Source organism: Sitodiplosis mosellana, unplaced genomic scaffold (genome assembly GCF_009176505.1).
Source record: "Sitodiplosis mosellana isolate CC-2019 unplaced genomic scaffold, AAFC_SMos_1.0 Smas_scaffold_33, whole genome shotgun sequence".
Lineage (NCBI taxonomy): Eukaryota > Metazoa > Arthropoda > Insecta > Diptera > Cecidomyiidae > Sitodiplosis > Sitodiplosis mosellana.
In genome coordinates, this window is record NW_022595275.1 from 118792 (window position 1) to 139864 (window position 21073).

Below are 21073 nucleotides of genomic sequence, written 5' to 3' on the forward strand. Positions count from 1 at the left end.
TTTCGAAATTCCACAATTACTTCTCGATTACTTTTTGCTCACAAATTACTTTTGGTTTAAAAATCACTTTTTACGCGGTTAATTTGACGTGAAAATAATTGTGAATGGTTCACAAAGGGAAATAATGATGGGAAATCAATAGAAAAGTAAGCAAAGAAATTGAGATTCAGTTTTTTGAATGTGAAAAGATGATTTGGCACTTGGTCAAAAGATATAGCAATTTGTGTCCTTCAAACAACACTGTTTCCTTCGAAAAATTCAACAAGTCATCATCAGTTGTACGTGCGGGTGTACGATTCTATCAAATTTGGCTTTTTTTTTTTTAAATCAAAATGCATAAGAATTGTTTTATTCTTTATTTAAAAAAAAATGCAAAACCAAATCAAATTTTCCACTTTTATTAAATTAAACACAAATTACAATAATAAATTAATGCCTAATTGAAACAACCAAAATATATAGATTTTATTCAAACAGAAGAAAAAACAGCAAAATAAAATACAGAATTTGTTAAAAAAAAAAATAATGGTCTAACTACTTAAATACACTGGTATTAAGTCCATGCAAAACTTCGCAACGCAATCCATGAAATAAGTTATAGCTAAAATTAATTTTAAATTTAAAAGAAATCTTAATACGATAAGCATCGGTAAATGTGGTAATATTGTTCACTGGTATCAAAATTTACGAATGGAATATATATGAGCCATCTGAATGCGAATGTGTTTCATTTATTTCTCGTGTCGACGGCAATAGATTTGGTTTGAAACGGCTGCATTTCTGCATCTATCTCCTTTGACCGTGAGCGCTATACAACGTGTACGATCGTTTAGAGATATGGAGAAAGGTGTGAGGCTGCGTGCGTCGAAGCTTTGATTGCTCGCCAGTGATGGTGTGATTGACCCTTCGCGATGGCGTTTCTTGAACGCACTCAAAAGATCAAAACTATAGTCGTTGTTATTGTTGCGTCGATACTCATTCCCATCAAATTCATCGTATCCTTCTTCTTGTGATGCTTCTCGTTCAGTCTCTGCTTGTTTCTGTGAGTTTGCTTTGGTTTTTACCGATCCATTCTTCTTGTTGAGAACAAATGGATTCTTTAAATTAACATTCCATAGAATCTGACGGGTTATACCGCAGGCAAATACAGCGCCTAAAATTTGGGACAATTCGATGAGGCTTACATTTCGCCACTCGAACAGTATACAAATGAAGTTCAACGGTACGGCAAGTATGAAAAATAGACGATAGAATGCGGACGCATTAACGAATGTCAATAGTAGCATTCCGAATAGCAAATACCCCAAGTGTTGCAGAATCATATTGATATTTGTCAATGCTTCATCCGTACCACCTAATTTGCTACTGATCCAAGTTAATTTTTCATCTACGCTACTTTCCAAGGTATTCATCAACTTTTGTAGCTTATCAATTGTGAGATTGATTTCAGTCAAGCGTTGAATGGTTTGATCGAATTGAGTCGAAGCGATTTCATTTTGCGATAATATGTATTCAGTGGTGTCGCTTAATTTGTCAGATATGTGAAAAGCATTCGTTTGTAGATTGCTTAGATCGTCTAATAAGGCAGCTTGGTTATCCTTCATTTGCTTCGATTGTTGCTTTAAATTCGTGACACTCTCATCGAGTTTGGTTTTTAATGTTTCAATCATTCGGGCCACTTCCACTTGGCCAGATCGAATCAAAGCCTTTTCTCGCATCAAATCATGCAAATTTCCCTCGACAAGGGCGCGGTGTGAATTGGACACTTGCAGAATTTCCTTTTGTTGGTCGATAACTTTCTCATTTTTGTCGGCCAAATCATCCATGGCTTGTGATGTGAGCTCTCGCAATGTATCCTGATTCTCTGACAATTGCTTCATCATCGCAATTTGGTTTTGAGCTGCAAATATATTGATTTTTTTTAGTTGGACGTCTTTTTAGGGCAAATTTTTAATTATCATGAGTTTTTTTTCGGAATTGATTGACAATTTTTATTTTAAAATAATTGATTGAGTTTTTTTTTTTAAATAATAAATGATGATGCCTAATTATTTTCACCGAAATTGTTAAAGAAAAACCAAGAAATTATTTTTTTAAAAAACCAACAAAAAATTGAAAAAAAACTGAAAATAATCAATTGACTCACCGCTGGACATGAGCTTGTTCACGGTTATTTCCGTTAATCCTCTGAATTGTTCGTGCCTTGTAGCGACACAAACAGCTTTCGCCCGATTCGTGATCAAATGATATGCGTTCCATGTGTCTGAGTCCATGTCAGACGTGCATTCTTTCAGCGACATATTTTCGGTACACTCAAACAGTGTCCGCCCCTCTGAATTCGATTGGCAGTTCAATAGCCTATTCAAAATATATAGATTTATTTCAAACAGAAAGAAAATAGCTAAATAAAATACAGAATCTATTAAAATAAGTTATCTTACATGACCGCCAATTTGCCCAATTGCTCTGCATTTAACTCATGGCAATTGTTGCGCAATTTCAAAACTACACGGTGATGACACAAGTCCAGCTCAGATAAATTCACCCCGATCAATTTTGATGCTTCTTGCAAGAATTTCTCATCACTCTTTGCTATTTCATACGGTATAATGGGCGCGTCGACTTCAGTGCCAAGCAAATCTATGAAAAAAAAACAAAAAATGTGTGAAATCAAAGGAAACCAAAATGGAATAAAAGAAACACAAAAAATAAAAAAAATAAAGAAACGGAATAAATTAGCATAGAAATGTGCCTACTTGGTTTGGTAAGTCTGAAGTAGTCAAAGAATGAGCAATGCACAATGTGTGCTGTGCAGCTGCCTACTGCGATGAACGTTAGCCACCTACAATAACAAAGAAAGTAATTAGCATATATATTGCACACATGAGAACGATCCAATAAACATGTATGAACATGTTTCGTTGAGTACAACGCACCTATGGATAAACATATTGCTCATACTAAATTCACAAAATTTTTGAAAAAAAAAACACTCCAATCACTGTGAAACAGCTGCAAAATATCTAAATTTAGATATACCAAAAAAGAACAATAATGAAAATTGGTGAAAATGGACACAATTTTTGGCGCAATTCCGTGGTCATTGAAACGACGGGATTTTTTCTTTGGATTCTATGCAACCGGTTGAATTTGGCCAGTATGGAATATGTAAATTGTGTGTGACATCACATTGTCGGTTTGATTGAAAATTTAAATCTAATTTGTTCGTTACAAAAAATGCACGGATGCTCTGAACTTTCTGTGTTGAACGATTGAAAACCAATGTGAGAATGTGAAATCGTATAGACAGCTGTCACTTTGGAGATTCGACCAGTGTTGCCCGGTGTTGCACGGTGTGTAGACAGACAGTGAGCATAGCAGCTGGCAATCCAATTTCGAAATGCTATTAGGGCGAAATGTCAGACGTATAAATTATATATTTAGTCGCACCAAAAAAAGAACCACGACTGCATCATTTCTGTGTCCATTTGGGACAATAGAGAGAGAGAGAAAAAAAATTGATTGTATTTTTTTTAAAATAAAACTTAGTTATTTAGTAAGACCATTAACAAATTAACTGCATCCATTATCATTTGTGATTGTGATTTTATCATTTTTTTTAAACCAAGTTTGATGTGTGATTTCGGGCAGAACGAGCGCTTGAAAAATACGCATTAAATATTAAAGGCAAAGAATTCCATTGAAAAAGCGATTGCAAGATGGCCGCACAGTGAAAGTTGTATGGTATTTTGCATGGGCGAACAATAGAGTGCGAACAATTGCTACGATTTTCAAACGTTGGACGATAAACTGCGTGCATTTTTGTATTAAATAAAAATTGAAAACATTTAAATAACACAATTGGAAAAGAAAAAGTCGTCAAAATTATTCCCGAAGCATTCAATTTTATGGAGAAAAAAAATAAAGTAAGCGCGCGTCCCTTGTGTGACCTTTATCGTCAATAGGCCATACTTGAATTGTTTGTTGTTTTCGTGTGGCAGTGTTTACAATTGCATCACCTACACACACGTGTTTACGTTTTTTTTTTTGGATAGGAAATTAATTTTGTTTTCTCTCCTTCGTGCTTGTGTATTTACAGAGAATTATTGAACCAATGGAAGACGAAGAAGATTTGGAATTGTTGCGATTGGCCGCGTTGAAATCATTGAAAAAAGAAAATGTGCCAGCTGCTAAGCCCGTGAATAATGTGGTGGTAGTGAATCATATTATTCCAGTTGTGAGTAATATTCGGCCAACGGTTGATAAATTCTATACACCTTGTGAATCCGATCGCATTCAACCAAATCTCATTCATCACCCTGTGCCACCATATGTAAATTCAGGCTTTGAAAAGATGGAAATTAGTGAATCATATCTACCACGAAGACTGAATCCACAACCACATCCATTCAATGAATATGTTCCATTTGGAGCCGCACCCATAGCGCCCATCTTTGATCCAATTACAAATGTGCAGTTGTCGCCACGCAGTGCTGCGTTTGTCAATGAAAATAAGCAAATTATCAAACGAAGACAGGGAATATCACCATCACATTCACCAGTTTCGTTTCGAAAATCACCGGGTCGCTGGTCAAGATCACCATCACCGGATGGTTGGAAATATCGACGTTCAAGCAAATCTCGTTCACCCGCCTATCCAAATCATTCGCCACACTTTCGAAATCGTTCTGTATCACGTTCACCTCAACGCCGACGCAATTCACCACAATCCGTGCACAGTCGACGCAATCGAACCCGATCTCCAAATGCACGCACCAATTTCGATGGTAATGCTCATCGCTCGGAACGGCGCACTCCACCACCGAATCGAAGAGCCAATTCACCAGCGACCAATCGACACCCGTCACGAACATGGCCCGCTCCATCGACACAACGTGACAATGGTACACATTTGAGAAAGTCTGGATCACCACGTGCAGACGAACGACGACGACGTACACGATCTCCTTTGAATGCCACCAAATCTGATGTAAGACGACGCACTTTGAGTCGATCACCAAATCGTAAATATCCTAGAACCAATACGAATAGACCACCACGTCGAACGCCACCCGGCAAACGCTTCAATAACTCGAATAACAGTACTAAACCAGGCCATGGCGGAGCACGCAATCGTAATCACAATCGAAGATCTGGATCTCCGTCGACGTTGTTGCAACATCGTCGCTCACATTCACCCGCAAATCATCACAAATGCAGATCACCGGCGAGAAATCACGTGAAAAATGGACCGAGCTCGAATAAATCGAACGAAAAGGAATCGCAATTGGAACGCAATGACCAGCCAATGGAAGACGTTTCGAAGAATAATGAGATTGACTCGAATGAAGAAATGACAAATGAAAAGACAAAGCATGAAATGGAAGATGAATTACTTGCATCGTCTGACAGCGAGAATTCTGATGACGACAACAACAATGATGGCATTGACCTTTTCGCATCGGAAGAGAGTGAATCGGAGAATGAAGGACGATTCAAATTGAGCTCGAGTAAGAGCGAACGGAAGCTAAATGTGCCAGTGGTTTCATTCTCGGAATTAGGCAAAACGACCACAGCACCAGCTGATGTACTATTACGTGATCTGGATGAACTACAGGCGGATGCAAATCAGGCACAGAGAAGAGGAGGTGCACGTAGAGACAACGATAGACATAATCGCAATCGAAGAGATGACCGAAGATTCCGACGAGATGATAGAGATAATAAAGAACGAGAAAATAGAGACAGAGAACGGGGAGAGCGCGGAGAACGGGATAGAGATAGAAGAGACCGTGACCGTGGTAGAGTAGATAGAGAGCGTGAACATGAATCTAGCAAACCAAAATCAAGTGGCTCGTGGAAAAATTCAAAAAACGAAGACAGTCGAAAGAAAGACGAACCAACCAATGATACCAATGGTAAAGGTGATCGCAAACTATTCAAACAAACGTTCACAACAGTTGATGACAAAGAACCAAAGTCTAGGTCACCAGATGCAGGTAAACATTTAACGTTTTAACAATGGATATTTCGATTGGAAAAGTCTTTACACATGACAATTCTAATAAAAATGTAATTTGCAACAGAAAAATCGACGGACGTGAGAGGCAAAGGAAACGGCGAAAAACGCAATGCGGTACAACTAAAACGTTCTTCAAAATCAACCGAGAAGAGTAAGATGATTGGCATTTTATTGACATTTTTATAAGATTTCTTTTTTTCGATAGAATTTTCAATTTTCAAGTCTTGTGTTCATTCACTTTTCAAAAATTTAGTATGTCTCATCGATATGGAATCGATAAAAGTCTATCTTCCAATTGAATTTTTAATTTTTCCGAATTCGAATTAAATTATCTATTCAATTTCGTTTAGTTGCCGAAGCGAAGAGTCTCCAATCGACGGTGATAGAAAAACGTGCATCACCGCCAAGTGACAGTGTATCAACAGCAGCATCTGCAGCGGCAGCGGCCGCATCAAAGAAGCCGATTCATCTGCGACTTGGTGCAATGACCAAGACATGGAAAACAAGTAAAAAGACGTGGAGAACTGAAAAGGTACTTTCAATTACTGTTTAGATATGGTATCGATTTCTTTTTGTTTTCTTCCTGTTTTTTTTTTTCCAACATAAGAGTCAGTTTAGTGGACATATATTGAGTAGTTGGAGTAAAGCATCAATCATTTGATGAAGAAAAAAACAATATTTTAAACGATTAAGTTGTTATTCTGAGTTCAATTCAAAGATACCTACGTATAAGAAGCCAATCATTGTATTTCTCTCATGAATTTCAATTTGAATAGTGAATAATTATTTTTTTCTTAATATCGAACATGAATGAATTTTATCGACAAAAATGAATAGAATTTCCGTTTCTGTTGCAAAATGTTAACACTTCCACTTAAGTTTTACAAACCGATCGAGACGAAAACAAAACAATGTGAAATGATGAATAAATGTACCAAAAGCAGAGAGTAAACAAAAACCAAATGTATTTTTCCACTAATGAAACCAAACTGTGATATCAGCTGTGATTTTATGTGACGATACACATCGATTTCGTTTTTCTTTCTTTTTTTAATTGATCATTTGAATAGACTTAGCTAAGGCATTACAAAAGATGCAATAACAATGTTTATTTGCTAAATTGACACAATTGTATTTTGAGTGTATGAGATGAGAATGGAGGACAACATTTTGTTTTTGTTTTGTTTCGTTTCCTTAACAAGACTTTATTTTGGCTGAGTTCACTCAGTCAAAATTGATTTTCTTCGTCGGAAGAAAAGAGAATATATATTATTATTGAAATAACAAATGTGTGTAAAATTTATTTAGTAATTACGGAATTGTTATCAACATCAATTGTAAAAAATGAATTCTTTAGAGAGAAAAAAAAAACAGACGAAAGAAAAATCCTTTTTATAAAAGGATGTAAATATTGAATTTAAGTAAGACATTCGCTTGGATTGTATCAAATTGGTATATAATTTTGTTTTTGAATTTTATAAATTCAATTGAAAGTTGATTTTTGTATCATTAATTTAGATGTAGTTGTATAAATCGGAGGAAAAATACTCATTTCAGCACATTTTTAAGTGGTGTATGAAATTGTGAGTCGAATGCGAGAAAAAAAAACAAATCATTCCCAAACCAAAAAAAAAAAAACAAAAAAAAAATTAAGAAAGCAGTAGCATTTGTTCAAATTGGCAATGTTTTTAAATCATACCAAAACTGAACGAACGAAACACTGCAACACAATACCATATAATGCTTGTTGTGACGCTTCGAAGCAGCGCAATTCATAAGCTTTCGTATTAGAAAAAAAAAGAACTAATAGACTTTAAGACTCAAATTTGCCACACAAAAAAAAAAATCAAAATGTTGAGGCGAGAACATGGAAAACTCATTTTTATTTGATCATCCAGGTTTAGAAACAGGCTATTTCCAATTGAACTACTACTATCACACACATACACAAACACAATTTATTACTGCTGCTCAACAAAATCAACTTGGAATCACTGCATTGTGTTCAGCTATTGCTACTGCACCGTATTATTTTCTCCAGTCATCACCGTTTGCCGAGAGAGTGAGAGTGATTAGAAAGAGTGTTTCACAATCCCTCCGAAGCTGATGGACGCTACACTACAACAACAACAACGAATATGTGCACCATTTGCGAGCCGATTACCCACCCTTTCTATTCGACTCCTTTTTCCTTTCATTTTATCAATTGACACTTTTCTAAAGTTGATCTTTCTTTGTGTAATTTTGTACATTTTCTTTCAGTTTTTCTTTTAACTAAAAACATAAATGTCTATTATTGTAATTTTAATGTTTATTTTCCATTTTTCATTGAAAAAAAAAATGAAATTTTTGTAAATATATTGAAAAAAGAAGAGATGATTAAAAAAAATTGCATCCCTAAAAATAATCAATGATGAAAAAAAAAATCGTATCCCATAAATTATTATTAGAACAAAAAAAAAATGATTACAAAAATAAATTATATAAAATTAATTACTACAGTAATGTGATGGTCTTTAATTTTTCAATTAGAATTAAGTCATTGTTCCGCAGCTTTTTTTTTAGGTTTTCAATTGTATTATCTTAGGGGCTTAATGTTAATTTGGGTAAGTTATGTCTAGGTTTGGTGCTTAATTGCAACTGAAAATTGTCATTTAGGGTTAAAAATCGGTTTCGTATCGTTCAATATGCCAATCTTTAGCTAATTTCTGGGGATTACGCGCTGCTTCAGGTGAGTTCACCGTACTGCTTCCGCTTGGCAATCCACTCAATGAACTGACTGAACTTTCTAATTGTCGAATATTCAATTCGGACTCTTTTTCATTATCACTTCCAACGGATGGATTGATATCAGGCACCTGACCACCAACGGCATCATTTCCATCGTCACTTAAATTGCTGTACACACGATCGTTGATAGACTTGAGACGAAAATTCAACTCTTCGATATGATTTTCTGGATTCTTATAAACGGGACTGTATCGAACGGATGACGATTGCGACGACATCACAAAACGATTCGCTAACGTTTGCTTAACTTGAGTCACAATTCCCGACTGAGTTGGAATTTCATCGACTGTTGTAATTGGAATTGGTTGTGAAATTATCGGTAGTTGGCTCTGTGTCGAAGTTGGTTCCGATGGATGATCACGACCAATAAGAAGTGGAAGATGAGACTCTGCTGGTGGAACAGCTGAAATTTAAAAAAATTTCATTGAAAATCAATCATAAAATTTAAAAATCGATTCAAACTCACCGTCTGTTTCATTATTATTCGTGCTTAAAACAGGTTGAAATTCTCCAGCTGTCAATTGTAGTTCATCTTCATTTCCATAAAGTTGTAGATCCTTCACGAAAAACAGTATGATAAATTCCAAAATAACGGCAACTAACGACAGCACCGCACTTAAAATGTTGATGATGTTGCCAAACTCTTGTGAATTGTGTAAGTAGCACAGTGAACTTGTATGCGACCAATACTGACATGTTATATCTGAAACGAGAATCGTAATCAATATGTTCAAAGCACTTATCGAGGCTGATAACGCACGCACTCACCAGCAATGTATTCGTAAGCCATTTTTCCAGGAATGTACGCGATCAATCCAACGAACGTCAATTCCAATGCCAATGCGATTGCTGTGTCTTGTGACAAAACACTTCGAATTGAAATTAAAATTTTACCCACCAAACGACTGCCGATGCAAACCATTCCAAATGCAACTAAAGCTTGAAAAATAATCCACATTTTCTGACAGTTTTCATAGCCGCATGCACCTTCAGTGGCAAAAATGACTCCGTCATTAATCAACGTTTCATCTGAATTCGCTCCACATGAACAATCGCCGAAAGTTCGTTGACCATTGACGATTTGATCTGAACTACAGCCCGCATGACACGGAGCAAAGAAGGTTTTTGTACTATTTTGTGGGCACACAGGCGTGAATCGTAGATCGGAATCACAAATACAGCTTCGAGAACAATACGGTTGAATCAGCCTATTTCCAAATGCACCGGCAATTGAATTGTGCGAACATTCGATGAAAATAAAACCGACGAAAAGCAAACAAACAATCAAAGCGGTTATCAAATTCCAAACAACGATTTTTCTGTCGAAATATTCGATGGAAAATGAAATTAGGTTACGCATATGTGGGTAAATATTGATTGAATCGCTACTAACTTAATATTTTGAAATGTGATTTTAATAATAGGTAGGTAATTGTTACTATTTCTCGATATATTTATACCTTGGACTTGGTGTTGCTTTAGCGATAATCAATCCACCGATCAAAACGGCTAATCCAACTAAAATCGGTTGTATGAGTTTCGACAGTGTTCTCGATGTCCATTCGTTGTTCAGAATATTCGAACCATCGGCTGGCATCAGAAATCGTGACTGCAAATAATTGTCTTGTTGCAGTGTGAAGTTTATTAAAGCCGTTTGAATGAAAACCGTCGCAAATATGTTGAGCAATAAGATTTTGTTTCGGAATAGTCTTGAGATGGAGCTGAAAAATGAAATGTCTGACAGGAATTTGGTGCGAGATAAAGACAGTTGACTGCTATTGGTTGCGGTTTCAACGATTGTATCAGCTGCTTGTCGAACAACCGATTCAATCATTTTACGTGGATACAGTCCGATGAATATGGCCAAAATGAATAGGATTGGACTCAAAATAGCCCAGCCTAGCCACCATCCCAATGATACTCCATGAGTTAGAAACGATAAAAGGTTGCCCAAGCAGAAACCAAGGTATCGTCCAGCTAAAGCGGCACCAATCAATGCCGGAAAATTATGTTCCATTGCATTATCGTCCAAATAAGTCAATCCAAGCGTATAGAACGCAATGAATCCGTAGGAAATGCCAGTTTGAAGCAAAAATAATCCAATCAATGTGGTGATTCCATGCGAAATAACTGGCATTGATAAACTCTCTGATGTGTGATTTGTGCACAACAAATTCACGGAATGAAGATTAAACGTTGACTCAATCGGGGTGCTATGAAAGAGAAAAGAATGTTATTTCTTTCATTCCATATGACATTATAGGTTATCGTTACATATTTTCTGATCAAATTACCTTTCATTATGCAATAAAGTCGGGAAAATGATCAACAAACAAGTGAACGATTGAAAAACAATCATTCCACAAAACCATGTTATTTTATGTATTCGATTGCCCCAGTAAGCAATCAATATGGCGAAGATACCCTGAATGATTCCGTTGGAGACGAGTAACCACTCTAGAAATATTGAGTGAAAAAGGTTTTTTTTGAGTTTAAAGTCACATATTTCATCACAAAATTGTTCGGAAGTGTGTTTGATGTCTCAGTTGACGCATTCATTCGGTGCCTTACCAATGATATCTGGGTCATAGTCATGTTCCAATGCTGCTTGATTAGCGGAAATCGAAATGAACTTTTCTGAAATTCCTTGAACGATAGCGAGTAAGATGAGAACGATTAAAAATGTTTTCGTTGTTCCAAGTTTTTTCCATCGTGGTGTATTGCAACACCTCAGTACTTTAATGCCACAATCCACGGAATCTACAAATGATATTAGATTGAATGATTTCACAACACCAATACTTTTTTTCTTCAGAACACACCTTCATTGACATTATTCGCATTAGCTTCGTATGCAGGTCGTGGGCTTGTTACCCGAAATCTATCAAGTGATGTTGGTCTCATTTTTTTTTCACAAATTCACTCTCACAAAATCAAATGACCATATCGATGAACGATCTCTTCACAAATTTTTGATGAAATTTCTGCGAAAATATGGGAAATGACTAATTTCGTTTGAAAAGAATGACTAAAAACACTGAACTGCTAGTGAAACACGCCCGAATAAAACAAAGCTGAAAAATACTATATATTTTTTTGTCTTTATCTGCGATAAGATACGAAAGGTGACGAACGGATAAGATAAAAAAATACTGACGAAAGGTATTTCGTTTCGACAGGCCATAGCATAAAGGTGTTGTCGTTGCGGAGAGCTTCTATTGATAACTAACTCAAAAATGTTTGAAAAAAAAAACTAAAAAGTCAATGTGTTCTGTGTTTAGAACTACTCGCGCCAATTTTGTCATGAATGAATTGTGCGAATGTCCAAAATTGGACTTTATTCAGTCGATTTGTGGGCCACTTGTATTTGGATTGTTTTCATTTTCGAAAATAAAATGAGGCTCCCATAAATCATAATATTGTAAGCGTGGGAACAGATTTTGCGAGTAAAATGCTGGCAACAAGCATTTTTTTCAGCGTACTTTTGGATTTGATTCCGACAATAACACTTACATGCAAGTAGAAATAGTGTACTACAATAGTGTAAATTTTGGTCGATATTTTTGTCCAAACGTTCAAAAAGTTAGGTTGTATAGTGTAAAATGATCAATTTTATGAAGCTCTATGCTCTCACTTAATATGAATCAGAAAAAAATGAGGCAAAATAAATGGAACCATTCTTTGATTCCGCTTTCGTTGTCCGTTGACACATTCTATAGCAATACATTATTTCGTCCATCGTCGGTTTGTTTTGTTTGCGGTTAGTTTACTGCGTCAGAGTGGCCACTGGCCATTGATGTGATGATTATCAAGTTAAATGACTCAATGTATACCTACAATTGAATTTATACTTGCGACACAAAGATTAACGATATTACGGTGATGTCAGCCGCTATTTGATCTTTGTAATCTAAAGTGACTGATTGCAGTTAATAATGGTCTTCAAGCTCATCACCACATTCAGTAGTTCAATTGGTTTGACGACGATAAGCCATTCGCCAATTTGAGCTTGATATTCGTTTTATAAACGGAAGACTACTCCGAATAAAGAACAAGCCAAACGAAATATATAGACCAAAGGTTCGATCACAAAAAGAATCAAGTTCATTATTTTCATTTCATTGCAAACATTTGTACGTAGTGTTCTTCTTTAGAACGTTTTTTTTTTTACTCCCGCCTAATTCGTAAGTGCATGATAAAAATATATCGAAGTTGAAATCCCTGCGCATTTCATCAGAAGTGAATTTAATACAACTATGCGCTGTGATTTTTATCTGGATCAAGTAAAACAGTATTTCGAATAGTTTCATTTGAAAAGTGAGTCTAATCTATGCAAAGGAAAAAATGAATGGTTGTGGAACATCATACTTTTCCTGGCATCCGCAATGGATGCAGAAATTCGCAAAAACGCGATGGTTCATTGTGGTGTATGCACTTCTGGGGACAATCCAATCGGCCAGTAGCACGTACTTTGTTATCACATTGACTACCATTGAAAGGCGATTTCGAATTCCAAGTCAAACAACAGGCATGTCGCAATATTGCTTCAGAATCATGATTTATGATTGTTTTGCGTTGTATCAAAACACTTTACACCGAGACAGATAATTAAAGTTGTTTACACGTTTATAGGGATCATTCTGAGCGGAAATGAGATATCGCAAATTTTATTATCATTGATTTTAACATACTTTGGCGGCCAGAAAAATAGTCCAAAGTGGATGTCTTGGGGTATCATATGCAGCGCACTATCATGCTTTATATTGGCTTCGCCACATTTCATTTATGGCGCCGGCGAAGAAGCACTTCAATACACCGAACAAAACTACTTGTTATCAAATCAGGTAAAACAAATAGATTAAACAATTCATATAAATACCAAAAATTATTAAGAATACTATAAAAGAACTGTTTAAAACTACCATTTTCCGTAACAGAATGTATCGTCGGAAATAGTATCGCAGCCAGTGAATCCAAAAAATAATAAACTATGTCATAACTCGGGCAAAACTGGCGAAGATTCAGATTGTGATGAAGAGTTTTCGTATGTGCCATTGATTTTGATATTTCTATCACAATTTGTGCTCGGCATTGGAAATACGTTGTATTATTCACTCGGACCAGCCTACATTGATAACAATACAAAGCAACACAATTCTCCGTTGATGTTATCTTATGCTTATTCCATGCGTATTTTTGGGCCAGTAATTGGCTATTGCTTCGCTTATGTGATATTGCGAGTTTACATTGATCCCACGTTGACGCCACTCATTTCAAAAGATGATCCTCGTTGGATGGGCGCCTGGTGGCTTGGATGGATCATGGTCGGATGTTCGATGTTTGTATTTGCTTTATTGATCGGATTGTTTCCAAAAAGTTTCAAAAAGGAAGAGAATCAAGGAAAACCGGGAGCAGACAGCGAAAAATGTGATAAAAATGGTAAAACTGAAGAAAAAATCGAAGTGAAAGAAAACGGCGAATTGAAAGGTAAATTGTTATCATTCTATTAAAATCTTTTACTAATTTTAATTTGTCATAATTTGGATTCTCTATGCCCTTTCAATTTAGAGTTTCCAAAGGCAATATGGCGACTCATTACAAATAAGCTGTTGATGTTGAACAGTTTTTCCTCCGTGTTTTATATTCTCAGTTTTTCCGGTGAAGATAATAATTCTATAATGTTTCCGATAAAGTTTTAAAATTATTTTCATTAATTTTTGAGAATAGGACCAGTGACGTTCATGGGACGACAAATGGAGGTTCAGTTCAATAAAACATCCGCTGGTGGATCAATTTTTACTGGCCCATTAACTATGGTTGGTATGGCGATTGGAATATTATTATCTGGTTTTATTATGACAAAATACAGACCACGATCAAGCTACGTGTTCTTTTGGAGTCTTATTGTTGGATTAATTTCCATGTTTGGCACACTTTCATACACGCAATTGGGCTGTGGAAGCAACGACTCATTGCTAGTTGATGGATCGATTATTTCGTGTAACTCAAACTGTGTTTGTGATGATATTTCGTACAGCCCAGTGTGCGATCGTTCAATGAGCAGAACGTTCTATTCGGCTTGTCATGCCGGCTGTAAGACTTACAACGAAAAACAAAACATTTACTCAGACTGTGCATGTGATGTCAAATCGTCCATGAGCAAATTCGAAGTGGTGCACAACATTTCATCCGGAGCGTGCGTTGGGGATTGCTCTTTTGATTACTATGCATATTCATTTATCTCCATGGCGTCAAGCTTTCTCTGTATCACGGGCTTAATGTCAAGTGTTTTACTGAATTTCCGGTGAGTAATTTCGAATGTTGTTGAAGCGTTCTTCCATAATTTATACCTTTTGCAATCATTTAGGGCGGTCGAACCAAGAGATAAAGCTTTTGCGCAGGGTTTTGCTTTATTTACTGCCAGTTTATTCGGATTGATTCCCGGTCCAATCATCTTTGGCCGTATTATTGACAGCACCTGTTTAATATGGAATGAAAAGTGTGGTCGACAAGGGAATTGTCTTCTCTATGATCCAATCAAATTTCGATACTACATGCATGCTAGTTCGGCATTTTTCGTACTAATTGGCGTTGGATTTGATTTCTTGATTTGGTGCTATGCCAAAAACCTCGATTTATATGGTGAAGAAAAACCGAAACCCATCAAAAATGACAAAGACAATTCACCCGAAACTCAACCACTTAACACGGAGTAAGCGGTGAACTATAGTAAAAAAATAATCTTAAGATGTGCGTGTATTTTCAAATCAATAAATGGGCAAATGTGCAGAAAATGTGTTGCTATCCTTATTCCATTTTATTTTCTGTTTTTCTGCCTGAAACTAAATTCATTGAATTAGAAATTTCGTTTCGAATAATTGATTTTGACCAGACAAAAGCCATTTAAAGTCCGATAATAGCCATGTTATCTTGTGTTTTCAATTGCTATATAATCTAGTTGCTTTGATTAATAACCAACACATAGAACAAAATTTGTTACAAATTAGAAAATACTAACTATACGCATCAGATGCTTGTTCAGATTACTATTATCAGAGCTTATTAGATTTGTAAATCAAAGGTTTCTTGTGGACATTTAGAAATCAATTATCGTTTTGCGTGATGCTTGTGAAAGTCAGCACACTTATCGACGCATTCAGTAGTTCGATTGGCTTGACAACGGTAGGTCATTTGTAAATTTGAACTAGGAATTATGTGTTATAAGAAAAGATCACTTTGAATAACAAGCAAATTTGAAGAAATACAGACTACACAGTCAAATACACCGATAACAAACAAAATTTAAACTTTTCAGAGTGTAGTTTTATATTAGTAAACTAATTAACACAAAATATTGAATCTTTTTCATTCATTTGATTTATAATTGTCAGTGCTTTCAACGGTGGTCATCACAAGAATACTGCTACATTCCGAATAGCTTCATTCGAAAAGAGATATAATTCGTCCAAGAAAAATGGATGGCTGTGGAACATCATGTTTTTCCTGGCATCCGCAATGGATGCAGAAATTTGCAAAAACGCGATGGTTCGTTTTGGTTTATTCGCTCTTGGGAACAATCCAATCGGCCAGTACCACGTATTTTAATATCACGTTAACCACCATGGAAAGGCGTTTCCGAATTCCAAGTCAAACAACAGGTATATCGCAATACTGGTCATTGACCAGTGGTCAATTATCATGAATTATGATTATTTTTTCGTCATATCGAAACAATTCACATCGAATTTTTTTTTTTCTAGGAATCATTCTGAGCGGAAATGAGATATCGCAAATTTTATTATCATTGATTTTAACATACTTTGGCGGTCAGAAAAATAGTCCAAAGTGGATAGCATGGGGCGTTGTATGTAGTGCAATATCATGCTTTATATTGGCTTCGCCGCATTTTATTTATGGCGCCGGCGAAGAAGCACTTCAATACACCGAACAAAACTACTTGTCATCAAATCAGGTAAAACGAATGGGTTAATATCTATTAAGCAAATACAATTTGTGTACATATAAAATCTTGATGAAAATTACTATATTAAAACAATGCGATTCCGTTTTCCGTAACAGAATGTATCGTCGGAAATAGTAGCGCAGCCAGTGAATCCAAGGAATAACAAACTGTGTCATAACTCGGACAAAACTGGCGAAGATTCAGATTGTGATGAAGAGTTTTCGTATGTGCCATTGATTTTGATATTTCTATCACAATTTGTGCTCGGCATTGGAAATACGTTGTATTATTCACTCGGGCCAGCCTACATTGATAACAATACAAAGCAACACAACACTCCGTTGATGTTATCTTATGCATATGGTAAGCATATTTTATGTAATAATACATTTATATTGTATTTAGTGATATCATATATGTATTTCAATGAAAAGCTATGCGTATTTTCGGCCCGGTCATCGGCTATTGCTTCGCTTATGTGATATTGCGAGTTTACATTGATCCCACGTTGACGCCACTCATTTCGAAAAATGATCCTCGTTGGATGGGCGCCTGGTGGCTTGGATGGATCATAGTCGGATGTTCAATGTTTGTATTTGCTTCTTCGATTGGATTGTTCCCAACGAGTTTGAAAAAGGAAACAAATCTCGAGGAACATAAATTGGACGGCGACAAACATAATAAAATCAGTGAAACTGAAGAAGAAATCAAAATGAAGGAAAACGGCGAATTGAAAGGTACAAACTGGTTGAGAAAAACACATTTTCATTCTATTATTATAAAGTTTAAGAAATAAATGGTTATAACGAACTTCTTCTCTTCTCTTTGGACAATTCAGAATTCTCGAAGGCAATATGGCGACTTATTTCGAACAAATTGGTTATGTTTAGCAGATTTTCTTCCGTGTTTTACATGCTCGGTTTTACTGGCCCATTAACATATATGGGACGACAAATGGAGGTTCAGTTCAATAAAACATCCTCTGGTGGATCAATTTTCACTGGCCCTATGATTATGGGTGGTATGGCGATTGGAACATTATTGTCTGGTTTTATCTTGACGAAATACAGACCAAAATCACGCTACGTGTTCTTTTGGAATATTATTGTTGGATTGATTTCCGTGTTTTGCACACTTTCATACACGCAATTGGGCTGTGGAAGCAACGACTCGTTGCTAGTTGATGGATCGATTATTTCGTGTAACTCGAACTGTGTTTGTGGTGATATTTCGTACAGCCCAGTGTGCGATCGTTCAACAAGCACAACATATTATTCAGCGTGTCATGCCGGCTGTAGGACTTACAACGAAAAACATAACATTTACTCAGATTGTACATGTGATGTCAAATCTGCTATGAGCAAATTCGAAGTGGTGCGCAACATTTCATCCGGAGCGTGCGTTGGGGATTGCTCCTTTGATTACTATGTGTATTCATTCCTCTGCATGGTATCGAGCATCCTCCTTCTTACTGGTGTGATGGCAGGTATTTTACTGAATTTTCGGTAAGTTGTCTCAAATATAGTTGCAACTTTCTATTTGCTTAGTACTAATAGAAAAAAGCATTGAATTTTCAGTAGTTGATTGTATGCTAAATTTTATTGTTTACAACATTTTAGGGCGGTCGAACCCAGAGATAAAGCTTTAGGTCAAGGTTTTGGATTGTTTACCATCAGTTTATTTGCATTAATTCCTGCACCAATCATATTTGGCCGTATTATTGACAGCACCTGTTTGGTGTGGAATAAAAAGTGTGGTCGACAAGGGAATTGTCTTCTCTATGATCCCATCAAATTTCGATACTATATGCATTCAAGTTCGGCATTTTTCATTCTGATTGGCGTCGGATTTGAGTTCTTGATTTGGTGCTATGCCAAAAACCTCGATTTATATGGTGAAGAAAAACCAAAACCCATCAAAAATGACAAAGACGATTCACCTGAAACTCAACCACTCAACTCTATGACGACCAAGATTTAATCACTGTGATTTTCATAATTCTGAATCCAGATTTGTTTTCAATGACCTCAAAAGCCATATTGAAGCTTAATTTTTAAGAAAAAGGTCGTTAGGGTTAACACGTAGCATAAATTACGGATTTGTGTGTATCTTTTTCATTAATAAATAGAGAAATAATAACCAATTGTTTTCCTGATTTTGTGTATTCATCATTTTTGAGCAGTTTCAAAGAATAAATAATTTCATAGCATGGCGTGAGGCAAACTTGCATGAAAAACAAAAATGTTGAACAGTTTCAAACACTGGGTTTTACTCCTTTTCGATAAAAAAAAACCAACGAAATCAAATCTATAATAATCTTATCCACCGAACAAAATGACACTTAAGCAAAATTATGAAACTTGATACGATTGCAGAAAAATGCATCCAAGGTGAGCCATGTCGAAATTTCGTTTTTTTTTTCTATTTGATTTTGAACTATTGTCATAGCTTATGTATTGCACAGTGAAATTTAAAGTGAGAGATGCAGATTTTGACACCAACTCGAAGAACTGCTCTATCACACAAGACTTCTGTGTTGTTTGCGAGTGAAATCATCATATAAACAACAAGTAAGTATTTCGTCACATGCAACTATTCAATTGAGCGTCCGAATTTAGAATGAATATGCACAATAAAAATTAATGTTTCATACAAAGCAAGCAGCGTGCTCGCCTGTTCAAACTTTATTTTCGCTATGACATCGGCCACAATTACTTGGTATTGCTGTCAGTGGCTTTGTTTCGTGAGCTCAAGTTGTTTGTGTTTGCATGTTTCTTGCCCGATGCGTACAAATGTGCAAATTAGCCTATTCAAAATAGAAGCCCCTCCAGCGAGAGCACGCTAACAAATATTCATATCAGCTTGAATAAAAATATCGGATATTTTTATGCGATATTTGTGATGCGTTCACCAAACCACACATTACTGCTGAGTTGCTTTGTCTGTGCGTGTCGCTTGGTGAACGCATCACAAATATCGCATGAAAATATATGTTATTCAAGCTGATTTGAATATTTGTTAGCGTGCTCTGCTTCCAGCTTTATTTTAGACAAGTTTTGATCTGGAGGCGCACACCAGCGCAAACCGAAAATTTGCACAATGGAATTATAGATGCGTCGTTTTTGTATTCGCCATCGTCGTTGAAGTTGCTGATTGCAATCATCAATTGTGGACAAGCGTTCTGCTTATGGATCAGTCGTCCGCACGCTCAGTTATTCAATAGATTCGGCAACGGTTAGTCGTACGGTCAATTGAGCTAAGCTCAGTTGCGTTTAATTTAGAAGGTTAGAGTGATCAAAACCGTACAAACAATTTGCGCCTAACAAAGGAATATTCTATTTTTCTCGTACAATTTCATCAAGACTCAAACCTGGAAATTAGAATAGTGCGATATTAGCCTGAATAATATTAGAAAAATTTCGTCGTTCCTTGGGAAAAAACAACAACAACAACTGGCTAATCTTGTCGAAATCGGAGTGAATAAACAACGTGAATAAAGTGCATTAATCAACGGCTCTTTTTATGCAATTATGCGCGGAATTGGCATATGACATTAGTTTTCAAGTGCTTTGTGTGTGAAATGAGCGTATCGCCGTTGTTGTGTATGTGTTGAAAAGTGCTCAAAACTCAAATCATTTCCTAATTAAGAAAAATCAATCCAGATTATGAAAGAGAGAAAGAAAGTGTATGTGTGAGCGGAGCACAAAGAACCAACAACATTCTGTGATTTGACATTTTGTTCAGTTGCAATAACGCACTTGATTTTTGAGTATCTATCAAAGAACTCGTGATAGAGAGGGAGAGAGGCAAAAAAGAACCAGAAACGAATAAGAGAAACAAAATGGACCGTTGTGGTGTTCAGTGTTGGCATCCGAATTGGTTGCGTAAATTCGCAACGACACGATGGTTTATGATAGTTTATGGGTTGTTGGGCACAATTCAGGCCACCAGTTATTTGTACTTTGTTATCACATTAACAACAATTGAAAAACGCTTCAAAATACCCAGCCAAACGACAGGTGAGACTTTGCCGCCGCCGCCACCTTCTCAAAAACACTCGATCATAGCAAATAGCTTTCTTCCACTCTTTATCGCCCGAATGAAAATTGAAAGCGGTTCGATTTAATGAAACAGAGATCGAACCGATCCACTTTTTGCGATTATGATTTCATTGTCGTGAAACCAGCAATTAAAATCGATTTATTTATAGATTATTATAGATCAATATTCCACCTCGTATCTCTGAAGCGCACACTTGAATTGAGGCACGAGTTGATTAATCGTCCATCGGACGCTAG

The 21073-nt window shown here is 36.2% G+C and overlaps 4 protein-coding genes across 6 annotated transcripts; 3 read left to right on the top strand and 1 right to left on the bottom strand.

Annotated features, from left to right (window-relative positions):
• Positions 1-382: 382 nt before the first annotated feature.
• LOC129569465 (uncharacterized) lies at positions 383-11864 on the bottom strand. Its single transcript, XM_055448301.1, has 14 exons — positions 11635-11864; positions 11384-11572; positions 11107-11269; positions 10273-11025; positions 9581-10131; positions 9279-9515; positions 8684-9215; positions 5397-5611; positions 4816-5105; positions 2937-2992; positions 2757-2842; positions 2442-2640; positions 2147-2358; positions 383-1900 (listed from the first exon to the last, which is right to left on the bottom strand). Exons 1-14 carry the CDS (start codon positions 11714-11716, stop codon positions 732-734), a joined length of 4734 nt encoding a protein of 1577 aa, XP_055304276.1. The 5' UTR covers positions 11717-11864; the 3' UTR covers positions 383-731.
• On the top strand, positions 3333-8330 carry LOC129569470 (uncharacterized protein DDB_G0287625-like). 2 transcript variants are annotated; one of them, XM_055448307.1, is made up of 5 exons: positions 3333-3926; positions 4100-5999; positions 6087-6173; positions 6373-6554; positions 7921-8330. In XM_055448307.1, the coding sequence occupies exons 1-5, from the start codon at positions 3909-3911 to the stop codon at positions 7924-7926; spliced, it is 2193 nt and encodes a 730-aa protein (XP_055304282.1). In that variant the 5' UTR covers positions 3333-3908; the 3' UTR covers positions 7927-8330. The 2 variants fall into 2 exon arrangements, with proteins under 2 accessions (XP_055304282.1, XP_055304281.1); XM_055448306.1 differs by lacking the exon at positions 7921-8330 and having other exon boundaries at positions 3353-3926; positions 6373-6980.
• A 135-nt stretch (positions 11865-11999) lies between the features above and the next one.
• LOC129569472 (solute carrier organic anion transporter family member 74D-like) lies at positions 12000-15622 on the top strand. Its single transcript, XM_055448311.1, has 6 exons — positions 12000-13340; positions 13445-13656; positions 13750-14299; positions 14381-14470; positions 14540-15116; positions 15180-15622. The coding sequence occupies exons 1-6, from the start codon at positions 13157-13159 to the stop codon at positions 15526-15528; spliced, it is 1962 nt and encodes a 653-aa protein (XP_055304286.1). The 5' UTR covers positions 12000-13156; the 3' UTR covers positions 15529-15622.
• Positions 15385-18914, top strand: LOC129569471 (solute carrier organic anion transporter family member 74D-like). 2 transcript variants are annotated; one of them, XM_055448309.1, is made up of 7 exons: positions 15385-15524; positions 16204-16470; positions 16573-16784; positions 16892-17138; positions 17210-17512; positions 17614-18280; positions 18395-18914. In XM_055448309.1, the coding sequence occupies exons 2-7, from the start codon at positions 16287-16289 to the stop codon at positions 18753-18755; spliced, it is 1974 nt and encodes a 657-aa protein (XP_055304284.1). In that variant the 5' UTR covers positions 15385-15524; positions 16204-16286; the 3' UTR covers positions 18756-18914. The 2 variants fall into 2 exon arrangements, with proteins under 2 accessions (XP_055304284.1, XP_055304283.1); XM_055448308.1 differs by lacking the exon at positions 15385-15524 and adding an exon at positions 15715-15994.
• The last annotated feature ends 2159 nt before the right edge of the window (positions 18915-21073 follow it).